Source organism: Trichogramma pretiosum, unplaced genomic scaffold, assembly GCF_000599845.2.
Source record: "Trichogramma pretiosum strain Unisexual culture from Peru unplaced genomic scaffold, Tpre_2.0 scaffold133, whole genome shotgun sequence".
Lineage (NCBI taxonomy): Eukaryota > Metazoa > Arthropoda > Insecta > Hymenoptera > Trichogrammatidae > Trichogramma > Trichogramma pretiosum.
In genome coordinates, this window is record NW_019640809.1 from 116,827 (window position 1) to 143,578 (window position 26,752).

At 43.1% G+C, this 26,752-nt stretch overlaps 1 protein-coding gene across 5 annotated transcripts; it reads right to left on the reverse strand.

The window, feature by feature from the left end:
- Positions 1 to 26,216, reverse strand: LOC106653741 (14-3-3 protein zeta). Of its 5 annotated transcripts, none has more exons than XM_014373283.2 (5): positions 25,853 to 26,216; positions 8,331 to 8,632; positions 4,260 to 4,383; positions 3,755 to 3,918; positions 1 to 2,597 (listed from the first exon to the last, which is right to left on the reverse strand). In XM_014373283.2, exons 2-5 carry the CDS (start codon positions 8,628 to 8,630, stop codon positions 2,442 to 2,444), a joined length of 744 nt encoding a protein of 247 aa, XP_014228769.1. In that variant the 5' UTR covers positions 8,631 to 8,632; positions 25,853 to 26,216; the 3' UTR covers positions 1 to 2,441. The 5 variants fall into 5 exon arrangements, with proteins under 5 accessions (XP_014228769.1, XP_014228771.1, XP_014228767.1 ...); XM_014373285.2 differs by lacking the exons at positions 3,755 to 3,918; positions 25,853 to 26,216 and adding exons at positions 3,076 to 3,239; positions 13,749 to 14,075; XM_014373281.2 differs by lacking the exon at positions 25,853 to 26,216 and adding an exon at positions 13,749 to 14,071.
- Positions 26,217 to 26,752: the final 536 nt, after the last annotated feature.

Consider the following 26,752-nt stretch of genomic DNA (forward strand, 5'->3'; position numbering starts at 1 on the left):
TTTATTTTTTCTGGAATTTTTTAATTCTTCCTTATTTTACTTTGTTACTAAAGTAATTACAAAAGTAACGATCGCGAGAAAAATAATAACGGCAAAGTAAAAATTACAATCCAAGATCGATAATCATCAACGGGCAAAATACTTTTAATTAACACACTTTTTATCATCCTCTTTATTTTGCTAATCGGTTCTGGTAAAAGCACGTTAAAATGTGTAAAAATGCTCTAATTTCTTCTTTTTTGTTCACTCTACTTTGACATGTAATATGTCGCATTAATATAAAATTGGACATTCAAAAAACGATCATATTTACCAATGCGCGATCATTAAACACTCTCATTTGAACAAGGAAAACAAAAATAACGAAGGAATAACACCTACTATTTTTTCTCGAATACAAAATTTCAGTACTTGGTACTCAGATGGCTTTTGTTCACGAAAAAAAAAAATATATATATCATATATAAACGCCGCATTCACAATGCTGTTGTTATTTATAAAAAAAAATCTTGTATCACAACGAAAAACTGATTGGTAGTATGCAGTAGTAATAAAAGATACAGGTAAGAAGAAAAGTATAAGTAATTAAAAAAGTAAATATAATATAATGATATGATAAATAATTAACGGACAAGTAACACAAACGAAAAAAGAGAAACCGAATAAACATCTTGTAATCATCATAATTGTTAAAAAGAAGATGAAGATAATTCGTGAGTCATTATTTGTTTTTTTTTGTCTTATTTCATTTATCAGTTTTCTAATCGAAACCCATCGATCGAGCCGCATTTTTACATATTACATGTATTATAATAATTAAATGACAGTAAATTTAGCTCGAACTTACACACAATGTCACGTTAAATTTTTCTTTATTTTTTGTTTAAAGCTTAAATGGTTTCGCTATTACAATATTAATTGTTTATTCTGACATTTCGACGCTTCTCCTTCGTGTGTGTGTGCGCGCACGCTCATGCATACCACCTTGATTCAGAAAACATATTCTTCCATTCTCTCGGCTTTTTTGCAGTAAAACTTGAATTTGATTCACAACATCAAAGAGGATATTAAGAACAATGTCCATTAAATTTTGCTTCGTCGTTTTGTTATTTCTTTCATTTTTTTTTGATTGAACAAGTATGTAAGTTGAAGCGTGTGTTGCGTTAAAAAGTAAAATTCAAGATGATATTATCTTTCAAGTTTTTTGGTTTTTGTTTTCTTTTTAATATATAAATAGTATGTATTCACACATAATTCCATTATATACCATTAAAAATTGAGCGCTTCACTCTTCCATCAAAGTGTTTGGTTCTCTTCAAATATAATAGTTTTTTTATGTTTCACACCGATGAAAACAGATTTACACGTTTCATCTTCTCTTTGCCCGAGCTATAAAGCTCGCGCGAATTGTTACAATTTTTCTTCCTCTCGCTGGCCCTAAATTAATGCGGAAACCAGTGAAAGGAAGATAAACGAGAGAAGGTGAGAAATGCAAATTGTTTCACAGAGATGCATACATGAAATTCGAAGTTGGAAAGTTGGAAAGAGAGAGAAAGAGAGAGGAAGGCACCCGGAGGGAAGTAGTTGCGAGAGAAAATGCGTTCTTATACTTTCTGAAGGAAGGTCGTGAAAAAGAAGGGTACGAAGCGGCATGATAAAATGAGTTTTGATGAAGTACAAATAGACAAGAGGCGAAAGAGGGGAAAGACATACTTTTCGTTTTTTTAGACACCAAGTATTGACTCTATGTAAATTTTCATGATCGATTAATCGTCTCGTGAAAAAGATTTTTCAGAAATGAATAATTCCAGGAAAGAGTCACGATGGAATCAGTACTCAGTGATCGGGTGAAAAAGGTGCTAATTTACGCGGCGTTTTGTGTTTGTGTGGTTTTTTTTTATTTATTACCCATATACATGACAAATAGGACGTTTTTATAAAATATCCCTCTGATTTGTTTACAATTGGTAAATTCTTTGTCGAGTCCGTTCTTCTTTCATTTTAACTAGTCTTAAACATAGTGAAAAATCGTTTATATACTGATTAGAGTGTAAATACAGGTATAAACCACTGAAGCGAAAAACTTCGATGACGTGACAAGAGAATTTTACCCCCGAGGGATATTATCACACACACGAACTTGAGGTAAAGTTTATGGACAAGGAATTTCTGATTGAACGGAGGGNGGGGGGGGGGGGGGAGGTAAGAGTAAGGAGACAGATGATGAAATTGAAGGAGGCAATTTTCCTGTGTCTTGTTATTCAAATAGTATAATAATTATTTTCTGATTTTTTCATTTTTCATCATTGTTGTTTTGTTGTTTTTGTATATTTGTTTTTTTTTCTTAATCTTCTTCAATTGTTCTTGAAGACTCGCGCGCTTATATTTTATTTATATATAAGTAATGTGTTTTTTTTTGTGTTTTATTGGTTTTATGAGGGTTAGTTGTCGCCGCCCTCTTGTGGCTCGTCGCCGTCACCCTGTGTGTCACTGGTCCATAGGGTGAGGTTGTCACGCAGCAGCTGCATTATCAGCGTCGAGTCCTTGTAGCTGTCCTCGTTTAGTGTGTCGAGCTCGGCAATCGCATCGTCGAATGCCTATACGTTATGGAGAAAAAAAAAGTGCATCAGTAAATTTATACGGTATTATGAATTTGAGTTAAAAAAAAAAAATTGAGCCTACAACAACTGTGAGAGAGTAAGAAGAAAAAAAAACGATGGTTAGTTCTAATATAACACACACTTTTGCCACTGTTCAAGAGCGCTCGAACGTGTATATAGTCGATCAATTATTTTTGTCATAATAAAATTGCTTTGTAATAATAACACACACATAGACATTTTTGTGATTAAAAAAAAGTAGAGGAAGAACACTTCTTTTTAACAATGCGTTTTTGCGTTAAAAATCTGATGATGGTCTTATTAATTCATGTATCAACGATATGATATGAGTCAAGGTTTTTTCGATGCAAATTTTTTTTTTTGGTTCTTTTTTGTAAAATCACGCAAAGCTCGAAGCCAAAATCTCAAGCAAATTAGACCGACGCCAACCGACGGCGGGCGGCGCGCGTCCAACCTGTTTAGCCAAATGACAAGCTCTGGCTGGCGAATTGATGATCTCGTAATAGAATACGGAAAAGTTGAGGGCCAAACCGAGCCTAATAGGATGTGTCGGCTGCATCTTGCTTTTCGCTATCTCGAATGCTTCCTGGTAAGCTTTCTGCGAGTCCTCCACCACGACTGTAAAACGTCAAAGATGATAATATACAAGTGTCAAAAAAAAAAATTTACAAGTTTAATTTCATCAGCTGTGGACCAGCTTCGTTTTGATCATCTCAAAACAACGGAATAAAAATTATATTAAAAATAAAAAAGACGAAAAGAACCAAGCGTTAAAGGTAAAAGCTCGTGTACGAATATTTAAATAATCGACACGGCAGTAGAACGGAAAAAATTCGATGATAACCTCGATTCTCTCTCGCTGAAAAGAATAAGCTTATAAAAATGTTGCATATTCATAAACATTATATACATATTTTTTTTATAATACTGATCAAGTCACGTTTGCTCCGATGAACGTGTGTGTGTGTGCGTCTGTATTATATTATTTTATATACGACATGTGTGTGTTTTTTTTCTTTCTTTCGAACAATAACCCTGAACCATCGGCATATATATACATTTTTTTTCTCTCTGTCTTACTCTCCCACAATTTCGGTGCGATTGCTCTCTTGTAATCAGCTAGCTGTGTATACCTGTTTGGCCAACTGGCAGGCCTTGTCCGGCGAATTTAGAATCTCGTAATAGAAGACGGAGAAATTGAGCGCGAGTCCTAGCCTGATTGGATGGGTTGGCTGCATTTTGGATTTGCTGATTTCGAACGCGTCCGAGTATGCCTTTTGACTGTCCTCTACGACGGCTGTTGTTGTTGCATTTTTGTTCGGTGAGTAAATCGATTAGTATACATGTTTCATTTTTAAATATGTAGGCTTGTATATATAGCATTATATTATTAGAAGTAAAAAAAAATAGAGTAATAACGAAGTAACAATGAAGAGAGGACAATCCCTCTTGTTTCCTCGAAATATTCACCGATATATGGGATTGTCCAAGGATGAAAAGGCACGTGCATCATCGAGCAAGTTCATTGTTTCTTTCATCGAGAGTTTAATGCATAATTTTTCAATGAAGAATAATAATAAAAAAAAAGACGAAGGCTGATAATAAAAAAAAAAAAAAGAAGAAGAATCGGATCCTTACCGTATCTATTGTCACCGGTGGCAACCTCCGCAAGATACCTGAAGTAATCTCCCTTCATCTTGAGGTAGAAGACTTTGCTCTCCGCGTTGCTCGCCTTGAGGATGAGGTACTTGTCAAGAAGACCCTGTAAAAGTGCAAAAAAAGCGCAAATCGTTAGTACAAAAAATAATTGCAGTTTTCGTCGAATTTCAACCAAACCCTCCCCCAAAAATATACACTACCCCTCCCTTGTGCTGCTGCAGCACCGTATATAACACGTATACGTATCGAAACCTCGATTGCTCTATTGAAAATTTAAGTTCGAGAGAGAGAGCTTTTGACGTTGAAAGCTATTGTTTGCCAGTGCTCTCTCTCTCTCTCTCGCTGCGTGTATGCACCTATGTGAACGTTATAACGGGCACAACCTCGGCAATGACGTCACGAACATCAGGGAGAGAGCCCGAGCAAAGCAGAGCACAGAGAGAGAGAGCTCTATATATTCCCTCTCGCAACCCTTCGGTTGTAAAGCTCGTGTCATATCAGCCTCACTCTCTCTCTCTCTCTCGAATTATATTCGAGATTAAATCGATATAATGTACACACACGCGCGTACCTACGTACCGTTGCGGTGGATGCCATCTACGTATTACACGCAAACAAAACGATGACGACGACGACGACGACGAGCATTACCATTACAAATATTGTTTATATACGTATTTCGGTTTATAAGCGCTTACTCGTATGAATGTACACGCGCGCGCGCGCGTCCCGCTCGACATCAAAACGCACGCATGCACGCACGCGCGTATATATTGTATATATACGTGTATTGAAATGCGCGAAATATTCGCGCGCGTTTGCGCTCCGCGACGCGACTCTGAGTAATTATTACTCCGCGCGCGCGTATTATCATCGTCGCTCGTATTATATATGAGGCAATAGCACACGTATATATATATAATATACATACACACAACGGAGAGACGGCGCCTATATGGCTCTATAATGCACGGCTCGGCGATTAAAACCTTGCTCCAGTTTTACTGCGCGGCAGTAGAGAGAGATATAGCGTATAGCTAGCTAGCTAGAGCTCTAGAGCGCGCGGCAGCGCTTTGCAAACTCATCTTTCTTTCCTTTCTTTCTCTTTCGTTATGCTATATACGCTCTCGTGTGTATATCATATACTACTTTATACATGCTGCACATAGTGCAACAGCAGCAGCCAGCCAGAGACAGAGGGTGAGAAAAAAAGCGTGTATGTTATGTGTAGGTACGAAGAGAATACAAAGTGCATCCGAGGGTAGAGAGAGAGAGAGAGAGACTTTTCTCTGTACGAGTGTGTTTTTTTTATAACGCACGAGTAACATTTTTTCCTCTCTTTCTCTGACTCGCTCTTCTTTTTTCCTGCTTATATAGAGAAAAGGGCATTGGGACGCGCGAGAGAAACGACACTTTCGTTATAATGTACACGCGCTCGAGACGAGGTAATGAGAGCCGAAGAAATTTATATACTTTCCGTGAGCTTCTCTATATAATACTTCTCGGGGCCGGCCGAGAGAGAGAGCCATGGTGTATAAAGGTATACAGAGAAGCTTTTCTTCGGGTGGGCATTTATTAGAAGCATCTCTTCTCGTACATATAATACGGCCACGGGGATACGCGTCTAATAAATTCCATCTCGTTACCCTTGACCCGCGCCCGCGTTTTATATGGTATATAATATAGCCGAAGACACGCGGCACACGTGCGTTACGATTTTTTTTTCTTCCTTTTTTTTTTACGATCTCCGAGGCTACCACCACTATCTATAACCACGAGAGCACGTATAAAACGAGGAAAAATCCTCTACTTGCTGTTGCTCGCTGAGCACGAAAAGAAGGTAAGCTTTTATATAGAAAAAAAAAAAAATACCAGCAAGTATGCACGCTAGCGCGCCCGAGCTTGTGCCCCGTCGAGTGAGTCTAGCGCGAAGAGACATAACTGGTTTTTCAAATTCCACTTCCATACTAAACAGCATTAAAGCGAGAGCTACACGGGCATCGTATATAAATGCGCGCCGCGCGCAAGTTAAGTAAAGCACGTCGCGATCGGGCGTGTCGCGTCCGCTTCCGCTTCCCCATGCAGCAGCAGCAGCAGACGCAAAAACACACATACACACACACGGCGTACCACGTAATACTTGTACACACGTATTATCGCATGATGTGTGTGTGTGTGTGTGTGTGTGTGTGTGTGTGTGTGTGTGTGTGTGTGTGTGTGTGTAAAAGTACGCGCGACGCGCAGCAGCAGCAGCAGCACTTGCGGCGTTATGTATCGTGTGCACATTGTGCCATTTCCGGATTCTCTCTCTCTCGCGTGTATGTGTGCAGGACGACGCATTAATTGTACTTACACGGCGTTGCCGTTGATTAAGACGTAGCGATATTATTTTTTTTTTTCGATATTATCGACGCGTCTCGATAAACTTTCTTTTTCTACTATATGTACGTATGATGTAATAACGACATTGGATTTCGATTTTTTTCAAGCCGCGCGCGCGCGCGAGTGCTCCGAAACGCGATGGGGGAGAAAGGAAAAGAAAACACAGAAACGTCGTCGAAATCAATTAAACATATATATATAGAAAAAATATTGGCGAAGTGGTCTAGACGCGCGCAGCCGCTGCTTGTCCTGCGACGTTGCAAAACCCTTTTTACGCGTACGCGCGTGTATATATTTACATGAAAAAATATACACGTATTCCGCAAGAGGAGCTCTCCGTAGGAGAAGTCGTCGTCGTCGCGCACTATATATTACACAAAGCTTCAAGGGCTAACGTGGAAAATGATATCCGCACGAGAGAGATAGAGAGAAAAAATGATAATTTTTTTTTTTTCATTATTATTTCTTCGCGTCGTAAGATACGTTGATACGGACGCACATACACAGGCGAGTTGCGCACGAAGGTCGAGAAACGAATCGATATATCGCCTTCCGTTCTTTATTCCCTTTTTTTTACTTCTTCGTTCGTTTATTATCAATTTTTTTTTTTTCGTTATTATTATTCCGACCATTGTCAGAATCTTAACGAAGCGTTGAGAAAGGGCAGCGGATATATTTATTCGTTGCTTTTATTTCGTCGGACGCGCGGGGCAGGGTCGCATGAAAAACAACACAACTGTGCGCAGCAGCAGCACACGTGCGTGCGCGTTAAAACGTAAAAGAAACGAGACGGTATATAATAACTCTCAACGACAAGTGCGAAGAGCGAGAGAGAGAAAATGCTTATTACCCAATGTAAATTATGTCACTGCAAATGTCACATTTCGCCTTGGAATCGCGCCTGGCTCGTATTATATTGTTTATTGGGATAGCGAGAGAAAAAAATAATCTTTTTTTTTTTTCAAGCAAAATTTAGAGGTGCGCCTGCCAAGCTGCCGTGTCGCGCTTGACAACAGATTTTTCCGCGTTGAAACGCGCGCGCGTCTATAATTAGGCATTTTCTAGTCGCGGTGATAAAATTTCAGAAATGGCAGTTCAACGAGCGGCTCGACATCGAGAGCGAGTTATTAAATTATCCGAAGGCGCGCGCGCACGTGACGTCAAGTTTACAAAAATCAAATTTACAAAACGACGTTACATTATAATAAAAAAAAATATATATCGAGAAAGAGAGAGAAAAGTAAGTTATTGCACACAAGTAAGTAATCGCGTGCGAGAGAGGGAGAAATGATCGACGACGATTACGGCGGTTAAGAGAGCAGCGGCGCAGTGTCCAACCTTGACCAATTTTTTCATTCTTCACTTCCGACAAGAGAGCAGAAGCAGCAGCAGTAGTAGTAGTAGTCGGATAATTTCTCTCTGCTCTTTTTCTCTCTCTCTCTCTCTCTTCTCTTATATAGTCGTCTCTGTGCCACAGCGGAGCCGAGCCGAGACGCGCAAGTTGAATCGATTAACTCTCTATCTCTCTCTCTCTCTCATTCGCGGCTTGTAGAGGAACGCCAAGTGATTTAATCCCATTTTGCGCGCGACGATGTCAAAGCTCTTTAACGCCGTTATATACATATAGCTGATAAAAAAAAAGGAGGAAGAAAGAAAGAATATACGAACCAGAACATCGTAACAGATCTCCCTGAGCTCCTTCTCGACCTTTTCCCTGTACTCCTTGGCCATCTGCTGTTTGCGCTCGGAGCCCTCGGTCTTTTGCTCGATCGACGAGATGACGCGCCACGAGCTGCGCCTCGCGCCGACCACGTTCTTGTAGGCCACCGAGAGGAGATTTCGCTCCTCGTTCGACAGCTCGACGCCGGTCTCGGTCACGGACTTCATCGCCGAGGCCATGTCGTCGTAGCGCTCGGCCTGCTCGGCCAGCTTCGCGCGCTGCACCAGCTCTTCTTTGTCGACCGACATTTCTGTTGATGGGAAGAAGAGAATATTTATTAATAAGAAATTTTTTTTTTGTTTTTTTTTAATTCGAGGTTGCACAAGGCAATATGATTCATACGTATGGCATTTATGTAATAATAATAATAATAATAATAATGAAATATATTTTAAAGAGCGAGATAGAGAACGTGTACAAAACAACGCACTCGTGCATCATACATGCGGGATAGGAGGGGCAATAAAAACGATGTTTATGGCAGCGAGCCACGTCAAGAGCCAAAAGGCAACAAATTATCTCAAAAAGTCAAAAGGTGCGCTTGCATACGCACACACACACACGAATCCGAGAGCGCAATAACGATCGAATTTATCAATTACACACGCATGTATAATACCAAGAGACTCGCGATCGTCACATCCTCCTTCTATATAGTCGCGTTCTACATCGACGCACTCACGTGTGTGCTGTTCAACGTCGTCGTCGTCGTCGTCGACGTCGTCGTTTTCATTGAAAAATTGCGCACGGCTCAATTAAAAGTTATACTGAGAAGTATATAAACCCGAGTACGTGTGTGGGTCTGTGTTTATACATGACTAACTGCGCGCGCGAGCGAAGACAGAGAGAGAGAAGACGTCACTTAATTTATAATCGCGAAAACATTAAATAACAAAACGTAGGCCGGAGTTTTAATCGCGCACCTTGTATCATTTGTTATCTCGCAACCTGACTGCGCGACGGCGTTATAGCTGCCGATTTGTGTTACCGACGAATCGAGAGACAAGACAATCGAGAGAGGCGAGATGATACTTTCACAAATGGTAATAATTCACGTTCTCAGGGACTGTGTGTCAGTGTTTGTGTGTGTGTGTTTGTTTCGCGATATAACGGAAATAAACACGCACACGGAAGATATATAACGATTTTTTTTATTAATGCCGTTGGTTCTTCCGTTGAGCAGGTGGGCGCGATTATCTCGCGCCAAATTTGGACATCAATTTTTCTTTCGTGTATCATTTAAAGACAAAAACGACGGAGCTTTTCCGTGCGACTTTAAGCTCAAGTAACAAATCGTCGTTTTCCTAATTTACCCGTAAAACGTCTCTCATTACAGTCGATTTCGTACTTATAACATACACACACACGGACAGACAGACGCAGACATCTTCGCGCGATACACAGGAGAGAGAACTCGGAGAGATCGGAGTCGCTCTCACACGGCATTTGAAAATCCGCCGTCTATTTTCGACGACAACAACGTCGTCGAAAGTGAGCTTGCGACGGCGACGAAGACGAGAGTGAAGCTCTCTCTCTCTTAGCTTCGAAGCTGAAGCAGACATATTATATAGAGAGAGGAGGAAGAGAGACATGCCGGAGAGAGAGAGAGACGACGACGACGACGCGCACACACGAGAACACGTGCTTCCAAGTAAAGTGCGCCCTTCCTTGCGTTTGCCTCTTTGCTCTCTCTCTCTCGCTGAGACTCGCGCGGATCTCTCGAAGCAGCAGCAGCACAGCGGCCAAGATTAGATTGCGACAGAGAGACGTTTTATATGGTAGGTGTATGTAAGCGTATGTGTGTATGCGTGCGTGCGAGAGACAACTCTGGTTACCACATTTATACTTCTCCAGAGACACACGTACATTGTGTTTCGGACACGAGCAGAAAAAAAAAATCTTTTCTCTGCTTCAACATCTCGCGATCGATTTCACTCTCGGAGCACAGCAGCAGCAGCTCTCGCTCTATTTCTGGCTTATATCCAAAAAGCCCATGTTTTTTTTTTGCGCGCTATCTTTTCGCCGCAGCAGCAGCAGCAGCAGCAACGGCACTATTATTTTACTTTATTTTATTTTATACATTCTTTTTTTTTTTTTTTTTGAGAAATCGTTTGTAATCGACGAGAAGTGCTGCCACACACCGTTGCTGCTGCTGCTAACGATATATAGGTCAAGTACGGTAATAAAAAAAAAAAAAAAAGAGGCAGGCAGGCAAGCAGGCAGCCGCACGGAAAGCTCCGGTCTGGAATATCATTACACGCGCGCGCGATGTGTGTCGTGCGTATGTGTACTTAATCTATATAAACAACCGAGTAGAAATAGTGTCGTAAGCCTCGAAATCGATGGAACGGAGAGCTCCCAAAAAAACATAAATGTAATTGTGTGCGCGAAAACAAGAAAAAATTAATAAAACACCGAGAGAGAAGAAGAGAGGAAGCTTCTTCTGTACAGCAAAATTTTTGCACGCATGGAGCGCGAGCGTGTTTGCGCATATGCGCGTTTTCTCTCTCTACGTACAAAACTCGGAGGCAGAAGCAGCAGCAGCCGCCGCTGCTGCCGGCACGCATACACATATACACACACACACACGACGTTCGGAGCAGCAGCAGAGGCAGCGGAGCTCGGCTGCGTCGGGCCGCAGCAGAGAGCCAAGCGTTGGCACGAGCCGCCGCTGCCGCCGTGAGGCGCAAGGAATCGATAAAACGGCGCTGTGCTTCTCTCTCGCTCGCTCGCTCGCTCGCTCGCGCACAGAACTCCGTGTAAAAGAGAGATGTCTGTATATATATGTGCGCTTGTTTGTATTGTACATATATACGTGAGTCTGCGTTTGTATTAATGAATGTATGTATGTATGTACGTGTGCGATACGCGGCGGAAGACATTCGCATGACTTTGTACGCGATGACGACGACGACGTCGAGAAAGCCAAGCAGCTGCAGAAGAAGTTGTAGCAGTAGTAGCAAGATAGCAATAATGATAGTTCTAGTCACAGAGAGAGTAAAAAAAATGGATGATTTTTCCTCGTGTCTACAATACATATTACACACACGACGACACGAGAGAGTTTCGAAGAGTCAGAGAGAGAGGTAGCCAGCCAGCCAGAGCCGCGAATCAATGAAGCGCGCGGCGCGGACTCCGTATTAATATATAGCACGTAATATACGCGCCCGAGAAGTGTATATAAGAGAGAGAGACACGACGAGAGAACGCGATGTGGCCCGAGACCGATGACTCATACGCAAAAGAATGTGTATATAGATATATACATACATACACAAATGATGACGTCGTAATGAGTCTTTACATGGATATACATAACGGGCGGACCGTCGACCATGGACGGTTCTATATACATTATTACATTATTATCATCGTACATATATATAATCATACGGCGTTATGTACTATACGAGTCGGAGCGCGGCGACACTCGCAAAAGTGAATGGACAGACGGAGAAGAGGATGCGCCCCGCGGCACATACAGCAGCAGCAGCACATTGGGAAACCCACACGATTATATATGTTATAGGCGTTAACGCGGATTTTCGGAGTCGTTTTGTTGTTGTTGTCGTTGTCGTTGTAATGCGCGTTAACTGCGAGAAAATCGAGAGATTGAGAACCTCTGCGCGTTGCTGCTGCTCCGCCAGGTGTATTAACGTGTACCAGAAGTTAATACCACCGTGTACAGGAGGAGAGAATCTTCGTTCTTTCGATCGGGGCACTGTGATGCACGCACAAACACACAGGCACACACACTCGTGGTTAGCAGATGTATCCGTACGAATGTATGTTACATCTGCACGAGAGAGAGAGAGAGAGAGACAAGGAAGCCTATAATACTGCAGAAAGAGAGACAGATAGAGAGCGAGCCGCGTAACGTATTATAACCTCAAAAAGTCTCCGGTGTGGTATATATATGTGAAACTGCGCGAATTCAGTCGGCAACACGCACACGCACACGCAAGGCAAGAAGCACAGACCACAAGACACAAAAACCGAGGAGAGGATTATGATATATACTCGACGATTTTTTAGGCACTGTGTAAAGAAAGAGAAAGAGAGATAGCCGACACCGTCCGGCAGATGCGTAGACAGAGAGAGATAGATTATTATGCGTTATAAATTTTTGCGCGATGCTCAATACGTACTTCGTTGTGAATTATTTGCTCGTTACACACGGACACGCACGCACGCTTATACTGAGGTACTGCCCCGAAACACGTATCAACACGGACTGATTACAAACACACGGCGGCGGTGGCGGCGGCGGCGGCTCGTACAGAGTAAGAGAATCTGTCTCTCTCTACGGGTTCCTCGTTTTTTTTTTGTTTCTCGCACACCTATGCGAAATCTCTTTCTCTCTCTCTTTTTTTTTTTATTGGTTACGAGTGCCCCGGGCGTACGTACAACGAGAGGTGTAATACGTAGATTTACGAAGAATTTCTCAATATACTATACGGCAGTAGCAGGCAGTAACAGCAGCAGCGGCGGCGTTAGCAGCAGCAGCTACTACGACGGCTGCGTTTGGCGGGGGTAAAACACATATATATACGCACACACGCACAACCGCTGATGCTGCTGCTTTATACACGCAAAAGGGAGAAGCGAAAAAGAGACAGAAAACACATCCACAGAGCGATTCGCGCTTACACACGTAGTAGTAGTAACCCGAAGTTACATATATAGAACGAACGGAGTCGACGACGACGACGTAGAGAGTAAGTGAGACGGAGACATTATATCGCGCACGGTGAGCTCGAGCTGCTGCTGCTCCTCCGCCGTCGCTGCCGCGGTTGCACTCGCACACACCTATAATACGCGTATGTAATACGGCCAAGAGAAGCTCACTCTCGCTGTAATAAATGCGCGATGCGCGTGTGTGCGTGCGAGTTTCGCGTATCTATACGGCATGCGGCGAAAAAAAAAAGGCGAAGAAATGGTTATGATACACGGCTTTTTGGCTTTTTTTTTGCTGCTTCCACTCTCTTCTCGGAGACTCGGAGATATACGCACACACACGCACACACATACCCCAGGGCAGGCAGAGAGAGACGAATATGCGCACATACACAGAGACAAGGCACCAAGAAGACACACGGCACACACACACACACGTACACAGACACAAGAGAGTGCCCCCGTGTGCGTGTGAATTTTGTACGTTATATTTATAAATCGGCTCTCTCTCTCTCGCTGTGATCTCTTCTCTTCCTCCTTTTTATATACACGTATGAAATACTCTTAAAACGTTATTATTATTAATATTATATTTAAAAAGCGAAGAAGGCGCCGCGACACGCGATGACGACGACGACGATGGTATAGAGAGCTCTATATTTCGTCGGCTCGACACAACTCACACTCACTTTTATAATATTTCTTCTGTTTTCACACCAAAAACGAATCAAAATTTACAAAGGGCGAAGATTCTCCTTCTTCCCGTGTCCAAATTAAAAACTCTGTCCGTTGTCTGTTCCGGTATATATAATACTTTTTAATGATTTTTTAATTTAAAAAAAAAGGAGATCGGTTGAGTGCTGTGTAGTTTGCAATTAAGTGGCGTGCCAACGCAAATTTTGTCCTATATATATATTGATGTATATACCGTACTTTTTGTAATTATAATAATTCAAATTGCCTTTTTGTCTCGGACCACTCCCGCACAACGACTGACTGGCGCTCGGCGCTCGCGAAACGGCCGAGCCTCGGGTAGAGCTCGGCGGCAGCAACAGCAGCGCCGCCGAGTGCGAAACTCACAGCAGCAGCAGCAAGGAGAGAGAGAGAGAGAGAGCGAGGGGGGTGAGGAGGGGATTTAGGTAGCTCGCGCGCAATATGCGCTGCTGCTGCTGCGGCCGGCGAACACCGCGACGACGACGACGACGAACGGCGGCGGCGGCCGCTGTGCTGCGCTGCTGCTGCGCAAATCCTACGCATATGTGTGTTATGTCAGTCAGTGTGTGTGTGTGTGTGTGTAATGTAACAGTAGTACGATCCTACATTATGTGCGCGCGTATCGTGTGCTGCGACTTACTGATAGAATCGCGGAAGAAGACGAAGAAGAAGCGCAGTCAGCTGGTTACGCGACCGTACACGGTTTACGGAGCAATTTTTGTGGGAAATTAGCGCGAAAAAGAAAAGTCGCGTCGAAAGGGGAAAATTTCGTTCTTTTACCGGTACACGATGCGCCTGTATTACTGAATATGACGAAAGCACACGTGCGCGCGCGAGCGCGAGATTTTGCCGCCCTTGTAACGCGATAGACAGAGACGTAGAGGCAGAAGAGGAGCTTTGCGATACAGCGCGTGTGCGTGCGTTAATAATAAAATACAAATCGCCGAGTTTTTTATCAGCCGCGCGATTCGCGTTGATGCCTTTATTACGCGATGACGATGACGAGAGAGCTATGACTTATTTTCGGCGATAAATAAGAAATAAAAATAAAAAATACATAAAACGAGCGCCGGATTGACACGGAATCCCTTGACGAAAGATCGGTCATTCGCGATGCGTTAATGCTATGTGTGTGTGTGTGTGTACAGCGAGAAGCGCTGGCATCGACGGTTCCCCGTCTTTCTCTCTCTCTCTCTGGCGCTCAACTCCAACGTGAGCTGCTGAGCGTAGTTAGCAAGCGCACGGCCGAACTTTATTGATCGGCCTCGAGGCCAGCGACGGCAGCGTCAGCAGCAGCAGCCACGGCTTTTCCAGTATAAAGCGCCGTGTACTGAACACACGCACATACACACACACACACACACACATAAAGATATACATAGATATGCACGCGCGAGCGTCTATACTATCTCAATCTCTCCGTCTTGTTCCTCGCGTGCCGTCGTGGTATAGGTATATAATAGGCACGAGAGGTATTCCTTTCGTTTTCGATCTCGAGAGCACCCGTGTTTGTCTCTGCACGCGCATATGGATGATGATAATAATACGCAGCGGCGGCGCACACGTGTGCGAATTTCGAAGTTGCGCCGAAAAATGTCAAAGGGCGCACGAAACACTAAGCGAGGGATGATCTTTTTTCGAAACGAGACTCTGCTGTCGTGCGTGATACGTATCGTGTCAGTCGATAATCTCATTGCGCGCGTGTGTATAATGTGTGGAGGTCAAAGACTCTTTTTGGGCACGCGCGTGCCATATAGCAGTATTATACAGGCATAATAGGGTGCGCGGGTGGGACGCAGCGCAACACACGTAACACCGGCAGCAGCCGGTTGATGCCTTTTTTTTTTGTTTTTGTTCTTTCGTCTTCTCGCGTCAAGGGTAACGAGGAGACTCTCTATACGACCGTACGTATATCCACCCTCTTGTCGTGCGATATAATGTAACCCTGCACAGGGGCTTTTGAAGGATGATGAAGAAGGAAAAAAAAGGAGAGCTCTGATGCTGCTGCTGTTACTGTTGCTGCTACTCGGTGATATTTTGACGCGCCGTATATAAACACATCGACGCGTCAAAATGACATTTCTCGCGTGCCGCTCTGTAGCAGCAAAGGGTGTGGCGGCGGCAGAGAGAGAAAGAGAGAAGCATAAGCTGCAGTTTAACGCGTACACATATACTCACGAGACGCGATGATATTGTACATCTTAAAAAGTTAATGCAGGGGAAAATGGCTCGCGAGGGCTTTTTACCCGCGCGTTGGCGGGAAATAAGAAGAGTCGAAATGTCTCTCTCTCCTTTTTTTTGTGTGTTTTTTTTTCGTGTTTTCACAAACGCGCGATGCGGAGGATTTATTAATTTACGTGTACACATCAACAGATTAATAAGAGATAAAGCGAGAGAGAGAGAGAGAGAGAGATGTATATTTGCATAATCGCCTACGCAAAGATTCATCATCCGACGTTAATTTAGTAATAAAACGTGTGGTACATAAACGGAGAGTGAGAGACAGAGAGAGAAAAAAAAGGAAGAGTAGGATGAGATTGTGTGTGTGTGTTTATTTAACTATGCTTTAATATTCTCTACGTTCGATGACGCACGAGTCAATTTTTAAACTCCAAAGTGTTTGAAGCTTGCTAAAGAGCAGTGCGACAGAGACACGACCAAACACGCGATTTATCTGTCCTTTTTCATCTTCTTTTTTTTCATTTTTTAATTAATATTAGCGAGGTATGAATTATCGCAGTTGGTACATATAATAAGCAGAGATCAATCTCTTTTTTCGTCCGTTTACATCGCTACAATCGGATGTCTGTGTGTATAAAGAGCGTCGGTAAATACAAAAGTATGTATATACGTATCACGACGCATTTCGTCGCGCTTTTATAATTTGGAGTCACGCGGATCCATTAGTGGGAAAAATCGTCGCGCGGCCGTCGTTTTTCCTGCGCCCCACCCCCGAGCGTGTACAAAACAGAGAATGAAGCACAAAAAAAACGGCTATAAAGGTAAAGAGAATATAAGCGAGATAAAGGCGGCTACTCTTGCTAATGGAAGACCCATAAACGTTGATATCATTGCGAGTCGCATTTTCTCTCGCTATTATGTAAATCGAATAATTTCATGGTTCGTACGAATCGATGCGATTACGCGCGCACACAATCGCATCGTACACGACTGATTCAAACTTCTCGCGCGCTTTCGATGTGTTATATATAGTATGGAAGTCCGGGAGTCTCGCGCGCGCGCCACCCCGTAGACCTTCTCCATAACATACGCATTACTCCTGCCTGCCGTCCCTTCTCCGTCCTATCCTCGCGTCCGGACGAGGAAGAAGAAGCTTGAAAAAAATGATAGACGCTCCGTTTTTTATGCTGCATTTGGCAAACGAAACAATTTCTTTTTCGAGTACATACGTGTATGTATCTATACAGTATACGTATATGTGATATCAGAGAGAGAGAGAGAGAACGAGACCGAAGGCACTTATAAACGATGGCCCAATGAAATATTGATCGGCCGAGTCGAGCGCGCGCAACACCTGCAGCAGCAGCAGCAGCCATGCCGCCTGCCGTACACACGTATAATACACATACAGACACATACACGCATACCTATGTGTATGTATATACGCGACGATGATACAGGGAACGAACGACCCACCCTTTCGACGTTTATATATTATATACGTACACCCTTCGGTTTTCTTTCGACTGTGTGTGTGTGTATGTCTGTGTATAAGTATATATGAGCAATCTCGTTACTCTCTGACACCGTTTCTCAACGAGCGCATCATCGTCGTCGTCTTCGGTATCGTGTTTTATATAGGCACGAGAATACGATAGCCAAAAAATCTTTCATCGATTTTCTTTTACTCTCCTCTCTTTCTTCCTTCCTTTTTTTTGGGGGGTGATTGAAAAAGTTCTCTCTCTCTCTCTCTATAAAGTGTAAGAAATCGGCAACTTTGCTCGTTAAAAATTCCTCGCTCGCGCGCGAAAACTTTTCGCGTTAATATTAATTCGGGTTGTGCGCGCTATTATACGCAATGTATAGATATAATAATATCATTATGCACGAAAGGGGGGGGGATGAAAATTGATTCCGGAACACGTATACAATGATGCATTATTGTATATGTACGTAGGATATCTAACGCCCGAGTTCGTAATTAATTAGCCGCTAGTTACGCTGATTAATTACCGATTAAATGCACAATGGTACGCGATACAGACAGTTCTCGAAGTTGCGTTCGAAGTCGGGAAAAAGAAGCGAAGAAAATATTTATCGTAAGCGAAGCTCATGTACCACCACAGCGTCGTGCACCGCACGATACGTGCGGTATATATAATATATTGTAGATGCCGAAGGTATCATCGACCTATACTACTCGATAGCCCTCTCGACACATAACCCCGAGGCAACTTATACTACGGACGAGCGACAGCAACGAGGTGTGCTCGCGCAGCGGCAGCAGCACCCTTTAACCGAGATTCGCGCTCGATTGAACTTCTATCGGGGTTGTGTTTTTCTTTTTTTTTGCTCTCTACGATGTGCACGTGCTGATGCATCGTTGCGAGACGACGACTATACGACACGACGAAAAGAGGAGTGTTTATAAAAAGGTATGAAAAAAAAAAAAGACGCGCGCGACAGCACTGCGGCCTGCATTCCCCTCCCTCTGCTATGTGTGTGTGGCGTATGCAACAACCCCCTTTTTACTTGCTCGCTATCTCTAGCGAATGTGCACTTATTGCACGTATAAAATACGTTATCTATCTATATATATTTATATTATATTTATAACTGCAGCTTCTCTGGAGTGTGGGCGTGTATAAATTTCGATTTATCAAAACCCCGACGCAGTTGGCAATTAGAAAAAAGGAGAGAGAGAGAGAGAGAGATGCTGTTAATCGAACTTGAACTTCGTCCATACGCGTTTTACATACGTACGTATGTATATACGCCAGGAGTAAATTAATTGCTGCAGCAGGCGGAGGAAGTATCTCTTCACTCTCTGTAAGTATCTCGCGACGGACGAAAAGCAGAACAGTCAGTCTCAACGACGTTTATATACACCTATACAAACACTTCGCCCGAAGCTTCTAATCGTTCGTCTTGAATCGAGCGACGAAGACGTCGTTGTTTGTTGTTGTTGTTGCAGTTTAATGTTTTTATCGCTTCTTTTTCTCGGTATATTATAATGGACTACTACTCTCTTTAACAAACTATAACGAGAAACAGAGAGGAACTTTAATATAGTTGAGAGACTCGATACGTGTGTTTGTGCGTGTCACTTTCGTCGAAACAATCGGCGCAGGATATTACCTAATCCCAGGGTTGCTTTATATACACACCAACCGCCGCAGACGCCGATGTTTGTTATGATGATGATGATGATTGCGCCAATGTATGTGCGGGTAAAGAGAAGTTAGTTAGTCGAAACTGCACATGCACACACGAGACGGCGGCGGGGTATTGGATACGAAATTGAAACGTTCGAGGTCGACAGATTGGTATACGTCGCGCGCATTGGCTATTTTCTATATATACCACACACACGTGTGGACGACACGCGTATTTATACACACCCGCAATCTCTCTCTCTCCACGTGTGGATCGCATATACGAAGTTTGAAATTAATAAGCTCGCTGTCGTGTCCTACCCCCGCAGCTCTGCACGTACGAGAACAATTTTAAAACTACATTTTTTTTGTCTCTTTGCGTTTGAAAATTTCTTTTGCGACGGATTCGTTGATTGGGGGACACGTGCGGCGGTGAAAAGCGTATATCATTACGCGTGCCGCGTGCGAGCTCGCGTTCAACGACCAGAGAGACCATATACACAATACGTAGTGTATGTATACACGATGAATATGACCGTGGCATTAGAGACAGAGCGAGGCTCTATATATGTTTTCAGCATACGAGCCCGTTTGAGGCTGATTTCGCGCTGAGCGTGCTCAGTGAGTAACGCATTCGCGTACAGTCGAGGAGAGCAGCGCGCTATGTGGCGACAATTCATACTTCTCCTCGCACTGAAATCAATTGAATACAGGTCGAGGAGCCCTGATTACAGGTCGAGGAGCCCTGATTACAGTCGAGGAGAAGTGTGAATTGTCGCCACGTAGCGCGCTGCTCTCCTCGACTGTATGCGATCCCGCAGACTCGAGCCGAGACGACTCGCTCAGCTCGCGTGCGTGTAGCCTGTGCTGTCTGCTACATGTCAAAGTGGCGGGCCAACTCGCGCTGCCTTTAACCTCTCTTTCTTGAATACAAACATATCTACACGAGATAGAAATGTCATTTTTAATTCATGTTTGTGTTCGCACTAAACACGATGACTGTAAAAATGAAGCAGTAGAAACTGAATAATGGAAAGAAATGCAGCGTGACCGATGTTATACCGACTCTACTCATCAAGACACTAGGAAAATCAGTGTAATGAGATTCAAGTTGGCACAACCAGTGCTTTATGCAACCCCTCGTTTTTCAGAAAAAACATATCCACACAAGTTGCATGTACAGTATTTTACACGAGACATACGCATATACAGTATGTAGACGAGAGCCTAAAACTAGCGGCAAAGTTACAGATTTTAGTTTAGAGTGCTATAAAGAAATTAAATGGAACATAACAATTATGCATGATATAGTTCTCAAAACGAGCTCTTATGCAGAAAAATTGTTAACACATCAATGGCTGTTAGCGGTGTGGATACGTCTCAGCGTGTTTGCAGCGTTGCGGACGCTGTAGTGCCTCGGCTGCTTCGCTTCGCTACGCAGCCTCGGCGACTACAGCGCCCCAACGCTGCAAACACACCTCGACTGTATCCACACCGCATACAGCCCTTGATGTGTAAATAACTAAGACGCACGCGTCAGGAATGCCTCTTGCGTATTACGAATCGCCGTTAATACGCCGCGTTGTGCATCGTTACGAGTTATATAGTATTTATAATGTATAATATATTTCCTGCGGAGTCAGCCCGTCGTGAAAGTGGAGCAGCTGTGTCTCTCTCTCTCGTAAGTGTACAGGAGTACACAAACGAGTGATTGCGTCTCGGGAAATCTGTATACGGATCGAAAGGTTTGGAGCGTCTTGTATAATGAGACGAAACAAAAATAACGATAGCAACAAAAGTCTCGAGCCAGATGAAGAACAAAAGGAAGAATGAGAAATTTGTTACATTTAATTAGAAAGTCGGTCAAGGGGGTCTGTACCGTAGAAAAACGTAGCACTATAGAGCGTGTAATACGCTTATTAAAACGTATGATATCGTACTCGTATTACGCGCACGCGAAGAAACAAAAATAATAACGACGAGAGGTGTAGAGAAGAGAGTCGTAAAAGAAAAAAAATATTAAAAAATGACAGCTACTGGCTTGCGCAAGGTATATTACACTTTGATTCATGGGTGTGCGCGTCGGACAAAACGATCGATTCGTGTTACGTTATAAATCGTGTGTGTGTGTGTGTGTGTGTGTGTGTGTCTATCTCTCACTTGCTTCCAGAAAAGGTATACGCTTCGAGTTTTCAACGTGCTCGAGCTATCTTAAATTATAATTGAGAAAACGGAGAAACGTTATAATTATCGCGCACTATCGCTACTTCGGGGTGCAGGACGAGACGAGGCTCGGGCCTGCAGACCTCTGCATCTTCCGGATCAACGACGAGAATCGTCGAGTGGGGTGCTGGTCGACGCTCGAGACAAGTTGGGCCGGACGCCGCTTCGATTATGGCTGTTTTCGAGGAGAGCTTTCAAGCTCGCGATCGTCATCGAATCGAATAAAAGTTGACACAATGGCGCGTCCGACCTCGTGACCGTCGTCGAGCTTCTCGAGGAGAACTTCAGGGCTATGATAATGAATTTTCTGCAGCTGGGTAAGTATGAGTAACAGGAGGAAAAAAAATGGGCCAGCAGCACTAGTCGCGAGAGAGAGTAGTATGTAATATTATTTTTTGCAATATTTTATGCACTTCGTGACGCTTGCCGATGAAACAGGAATTTTCGAGGATTCACATTTGACACCGGCGAAGAGCCGCAGCGTGTAAAAGTATATAAAATATTGATCAAAGTCGTTTCACGCGCTGAAAAATAATTTTTCTGGTGGTAATAAGAAATCGATTAAATTGCCATTATGATTATCGATTTTCGTAAGAATATAATTTACGCTAATTCTTATGTCGATTTCATTGTCGAATGCGGCATATATCACGTGGTCTTACGTTTAAATTCGTCAAAATTATAGACAGTAATGCATGTAACAATTACCGAAAAATTTATTCCTCCTCGCGACCAAGAGAAATAAAGAGCCACGATATTATTATATGTGCATTAATTAACATTTAGCTCGCGAGTTCGCGTGGAAAATCAATGTCGTCGTCGTCGTCTTATCGGTGTTATCAGTTTTGGCGCTGTGCAGCTTACAAATGTATAATATCTCCTCGGCATGTTGGATCTCGTTACGTAACGATGCACAAACACAGACAGACCCACACACATATTCGTACGTTTATCGTTATTATTAATAAACGTACACGAAATCAAAGTCGGTTTGACCTCGTCCATGGCCTCGACTACACACGCACTCGAGGGGGATGAAAAGCTCTCGGTCTGTGTATCAATTTCCAATTTCCCCCAACCGGCGGTGGTTTTCCGCGCCCGCGGCCGTGCATACATCATGTACGAATCGTTATAAATCCAAAATGTATACGTATCTATAGATATAAAGTACACGCGCGTCGTACTTCTCGCGTGCCGTATTACTCATCGACTACATCACGCGCGGATTATAATAGTAATTATAACTATATATATAACGTGTATGTGTGTATCGCGAGAGACGCCTTGTTACAACCTCGCGCTCGATAATTCGATATTTTATATTTTTATATGGATTACAGAAAGGAGATGGAAAAGCCGGAGGAGAGGAATAGCCGATCGAATCGATCGGTCGATTTTCTCCCTTAAATTTGCTGCCGCGCGAGTTTATAAGCTCGTAAATTTATAAATTTATAAGCGCTGGGCTATAAATATAATGATACGCGCGTCGTGTGTGTCGAGTATATGGACAGAGCCGCGACAAACGTGAGATGTACAAAATTGAAATTATAATCAAGTATTTACTATTGAAGAGTACATTAAACATAATAAAAATCTTAGAATGTAGGCCTTCTATAATTGGACTTTCATTTTGTAAATTTCATTTTGATTTTATAAGATAACTATGAAAAAATATTCGAATCATGAATGTTTGCTGACAAAAATCATGTTTTCAAACTAAGCTCCTTTAAAATAGTATATTTTTTTGCTAGGAAGTGAAAAACCGAAGACTCTTTTTTCACTGCATGGTGCAAATGAACTTTTTTGTGAATCCCCCAGCCTAAAGTAATATTTTCATTTCGCTCAGCGGGAGTGAAATGTTACTTTAGGTTGGGGTAGCACAAAAATAAAATTATAGCATAAATTTTCAAAGGTGAACTTGTTTATATCTTTTCAACAGATTAGTACTGACATATTTTGCTCTTACCAAGACCAAAATGCAACTTGCACCAAATATCTTCATCTGCTGACCTGCTCATTCATTTTGACAGCTCTTACAGGATGAGCGAAACAAGTTTTATCTCTAATTTTCAAGAATTTTCCATATTTTCTCATTTGTCGAATGCTGCCAAATTTTCTCTAAGAGTCAATCGATGAAGTAGTTAATTATGCTATATTTTGATTTTGAAAAGTTTTTAAATTACAAGCATGATTATTGGCATTCGATTTAACAAAACAAATCATTGTTTAAATACTTTTCTCAAAGTCACCCCATAAAACTAGAATAGAAATTTAAGATTCAGTAGTCCTTAGTAGACCCACAAGGGAAGAACCTACAGTGCTCAAATTTGTCAATCATAGTTATTTTTCAACCCTATCTTCAACCTATACATACTTCGGTCATCTCACGCGTTCAACATGGCTTTGCCCGTGTATCATCACTGCACCGAGCAGCAGCAGAAGCGATACGTGCACTTCGCGTATCAGCAGCTCACACACGTGCGTCGTCGTCGTCGTCATCTTTTTCCCCACCTACTTACAATATATACACCCCCGCCGCCGCCTCTCGCTCGTTCTTTCGCGCCGCGCGCGTGCATCATCGTGTTCGCCGAAGAAGAAGAAGAAGCTGCTGGCTGGTAAACATTCGTGCAGCTTGCAGCGACGCTTCGAAACACTTTGGGATTTTTCGCTCGATCCTGACGGGGGCTTATATATGTATTATATAGAAGGTGTAAACGCGTCTGGCAGCTCTCGAGGGTACGTGTAAGCATAGGTACGAAGAAAAACACCTTCTCCCGCCGTTGCGCCGTTTACGTAATATTATAAATAAACAGCAATAAATGGAGCAACGACTCTTTATATTTTTCGAAAAAAAAACAATTATCCATCGATGCACGAAAAAAAAAAAAAAACACGATGACGAATCCCCGCGATGACGATACACAATTAAATATGTCTGTGCATGTTTATTCGATACGTATATATAAATAATAAAACGCGTGACGCGATTTCGCACCTCCGCGCGCCTACTCCGATGTATATATCCGCAGCGTATTACGCATCGCGAAGTTAAAAGACGGAAAACTATATGGTACCCGCATTGTACAAATATATTTAAGCGATGCACATGCATCGACGCATATATATATATAGCCTATATATCATATTAGCGAGAATCGAGCCTCGTGTCTCATATGTGCACCGCCTGTCTCGCGAGACGTGTATATCACGTGGTAGGGCCGCCGCTATATATATAATACGGCGGAGTCGAAGAGGCAAGCACGCAACGCGAACCGACTCGTGCCTCGTCACGAGTCCGCGATTCCCCCGCGGTGTATGTTTAGGTACATAGTACGTGTGTGGGACTACCTAGAGGCGTATCGTTATCGTTATTTTATTTTTTTGATTTGATATTCTAATGCAATTGGGTGAATGTATACAGTCTTAATGGATGTCGAGCGCGCATATATATTATATAAACGAATCACAGATGATGACAAAGAGGCACACAGAGTTACAGCAGGCACGAATTTATATACAGAGAGAAATGTCCAAACGTGCGCGTTTTTGTCCTATACCTATACATGTTTGCATAAGTATGCGTGTATATATACATGTATGTATTATAGCCGAGAGGCAACATGGCCGTCTCCGCGAGAGTCGCCCCCGCTCTTTTCTCTCTCTCTTCGGGCTGCGGGGCCACCGCCCCTCGCTGCTACATACACACACACATTTATCAAGCTCTCGCGTGCGTGCGTCATTCTACTACATACGCACACATACATATGCATCGTGTCGTGTGCGGTGGAGGGCAGGGGAATTTCGACTTTTCACCCCTCGTAAGGAATTTTTGTAGGTTAAATTTCGCTATAGGGTTCACCGGGCGCGTAGCACGAAGTGAGCCCGTGGACTCGAGGAGTCGCGCACTCTAACGATAATCTTTGTTTTTTTGGGACTCCGAATAAGTATATAATATATCCATGCCACATAACGCTAGTCTCTCTCTGTGCACCTATACGTACACATGTAATACACGCGTAAATGTGTATGTATACGTATGTAAGTATGCGTGTTGTACGCCGTGAGCGGCGCCCGGGCACGCAATCTTCTTACATGTATTCTCTCGCGTATATACCACTACGAAGTTACGATATATTCTGTACACACGTACGTATACACACAACACACGGACAGATCACGCACACATGCACGCGGAGAATTGGATTTTCCCCGGGCGGGATGGCCGATGGACTGCGGCGTTTGCGAATACATCGATGTACGTACACGATATATACGTGCTCGGGAGGGATTTCTATCCACATACATATGCGTACGATTGCGAATATTGCACATCGATTACATTACGCACACACATATACGCGCACGACTCGAGTCCGCGAGACGAGGTTACATCTCTCGCGCGCGCCTACGAAATTATCATAACCCACACTCACACGTACACACGCGTATCGTCGCGAATATACACTGTACACTGTTTTTTTTTTTTTGGCATCAGGAAGAAAAAATGAACGTAAACTAACCTTTATCCCTGTCTTCTTTATTAATCAGCTACTACCTCGAACGAGATGATGATCGCGCACAACAAAAAACTGGTGCGACACGCTGTTGGTGGCGGCGACGGCGGCGACGACGGTGGTGGTGGTGGTGGTGGTGGTGGTGGAGCAGGCGAGATGGGATGCGGAGTCTCTTGCTGCCGCGCGCTTCTCGACTATCGAGAAAAAAAAAATACGCACAAACACACTTACTTAACTGTATACACGCGTTGATTATTATTTAATACGCGAGAGAGTCACACACTGACGGTGTATATATGCATGTACGGGATCGCAGCAGAGAGAGAGAGACGCAAGAACGCAGACGACCTGAAAGTAGCCGATCGACGAATACTATCGCACGCCGCACACTTGTTCAATCGCCGCCGCGTTATTTATTATATACGTGTGTATGTATAAAACCTATATATATATATACTTAGCTGCACAAACACACGTACGATAGAGAGACATCGTGTGAGCTGTGGAACTGCGCGGCTTTTATCTTGTGTGTGTGTGTGTGTGTGTGTGTGTGTGTCGCGGGAATAGAGGTGTATCAAGGCGCCAACCGTCGACGAAAGAGAAGCAGTTATCTTTTTCTTATGTACTCTGCAAAATTCGGAGAATGATATTGCAGAACGGAAAGAATCTCCGTTTATTCAAAGTTCATTTCACGAATTTCGTTCAAGGAGATTTGCGCACTTTGCAATAGGATATACGCGCGGATTCGTCCTTTTTTTTTTCATCATTGCGAATCAAAGCGAGAAACGAAATTAACGCGCGTAGGAGTTTTCATCTCGTCTCTTTGAACACACGTGTAAATTAATTTTGCGCGAGAATTTTCTCATAAAGCCCCGGCACCGATGTATTGGATTTCGTCCATATATA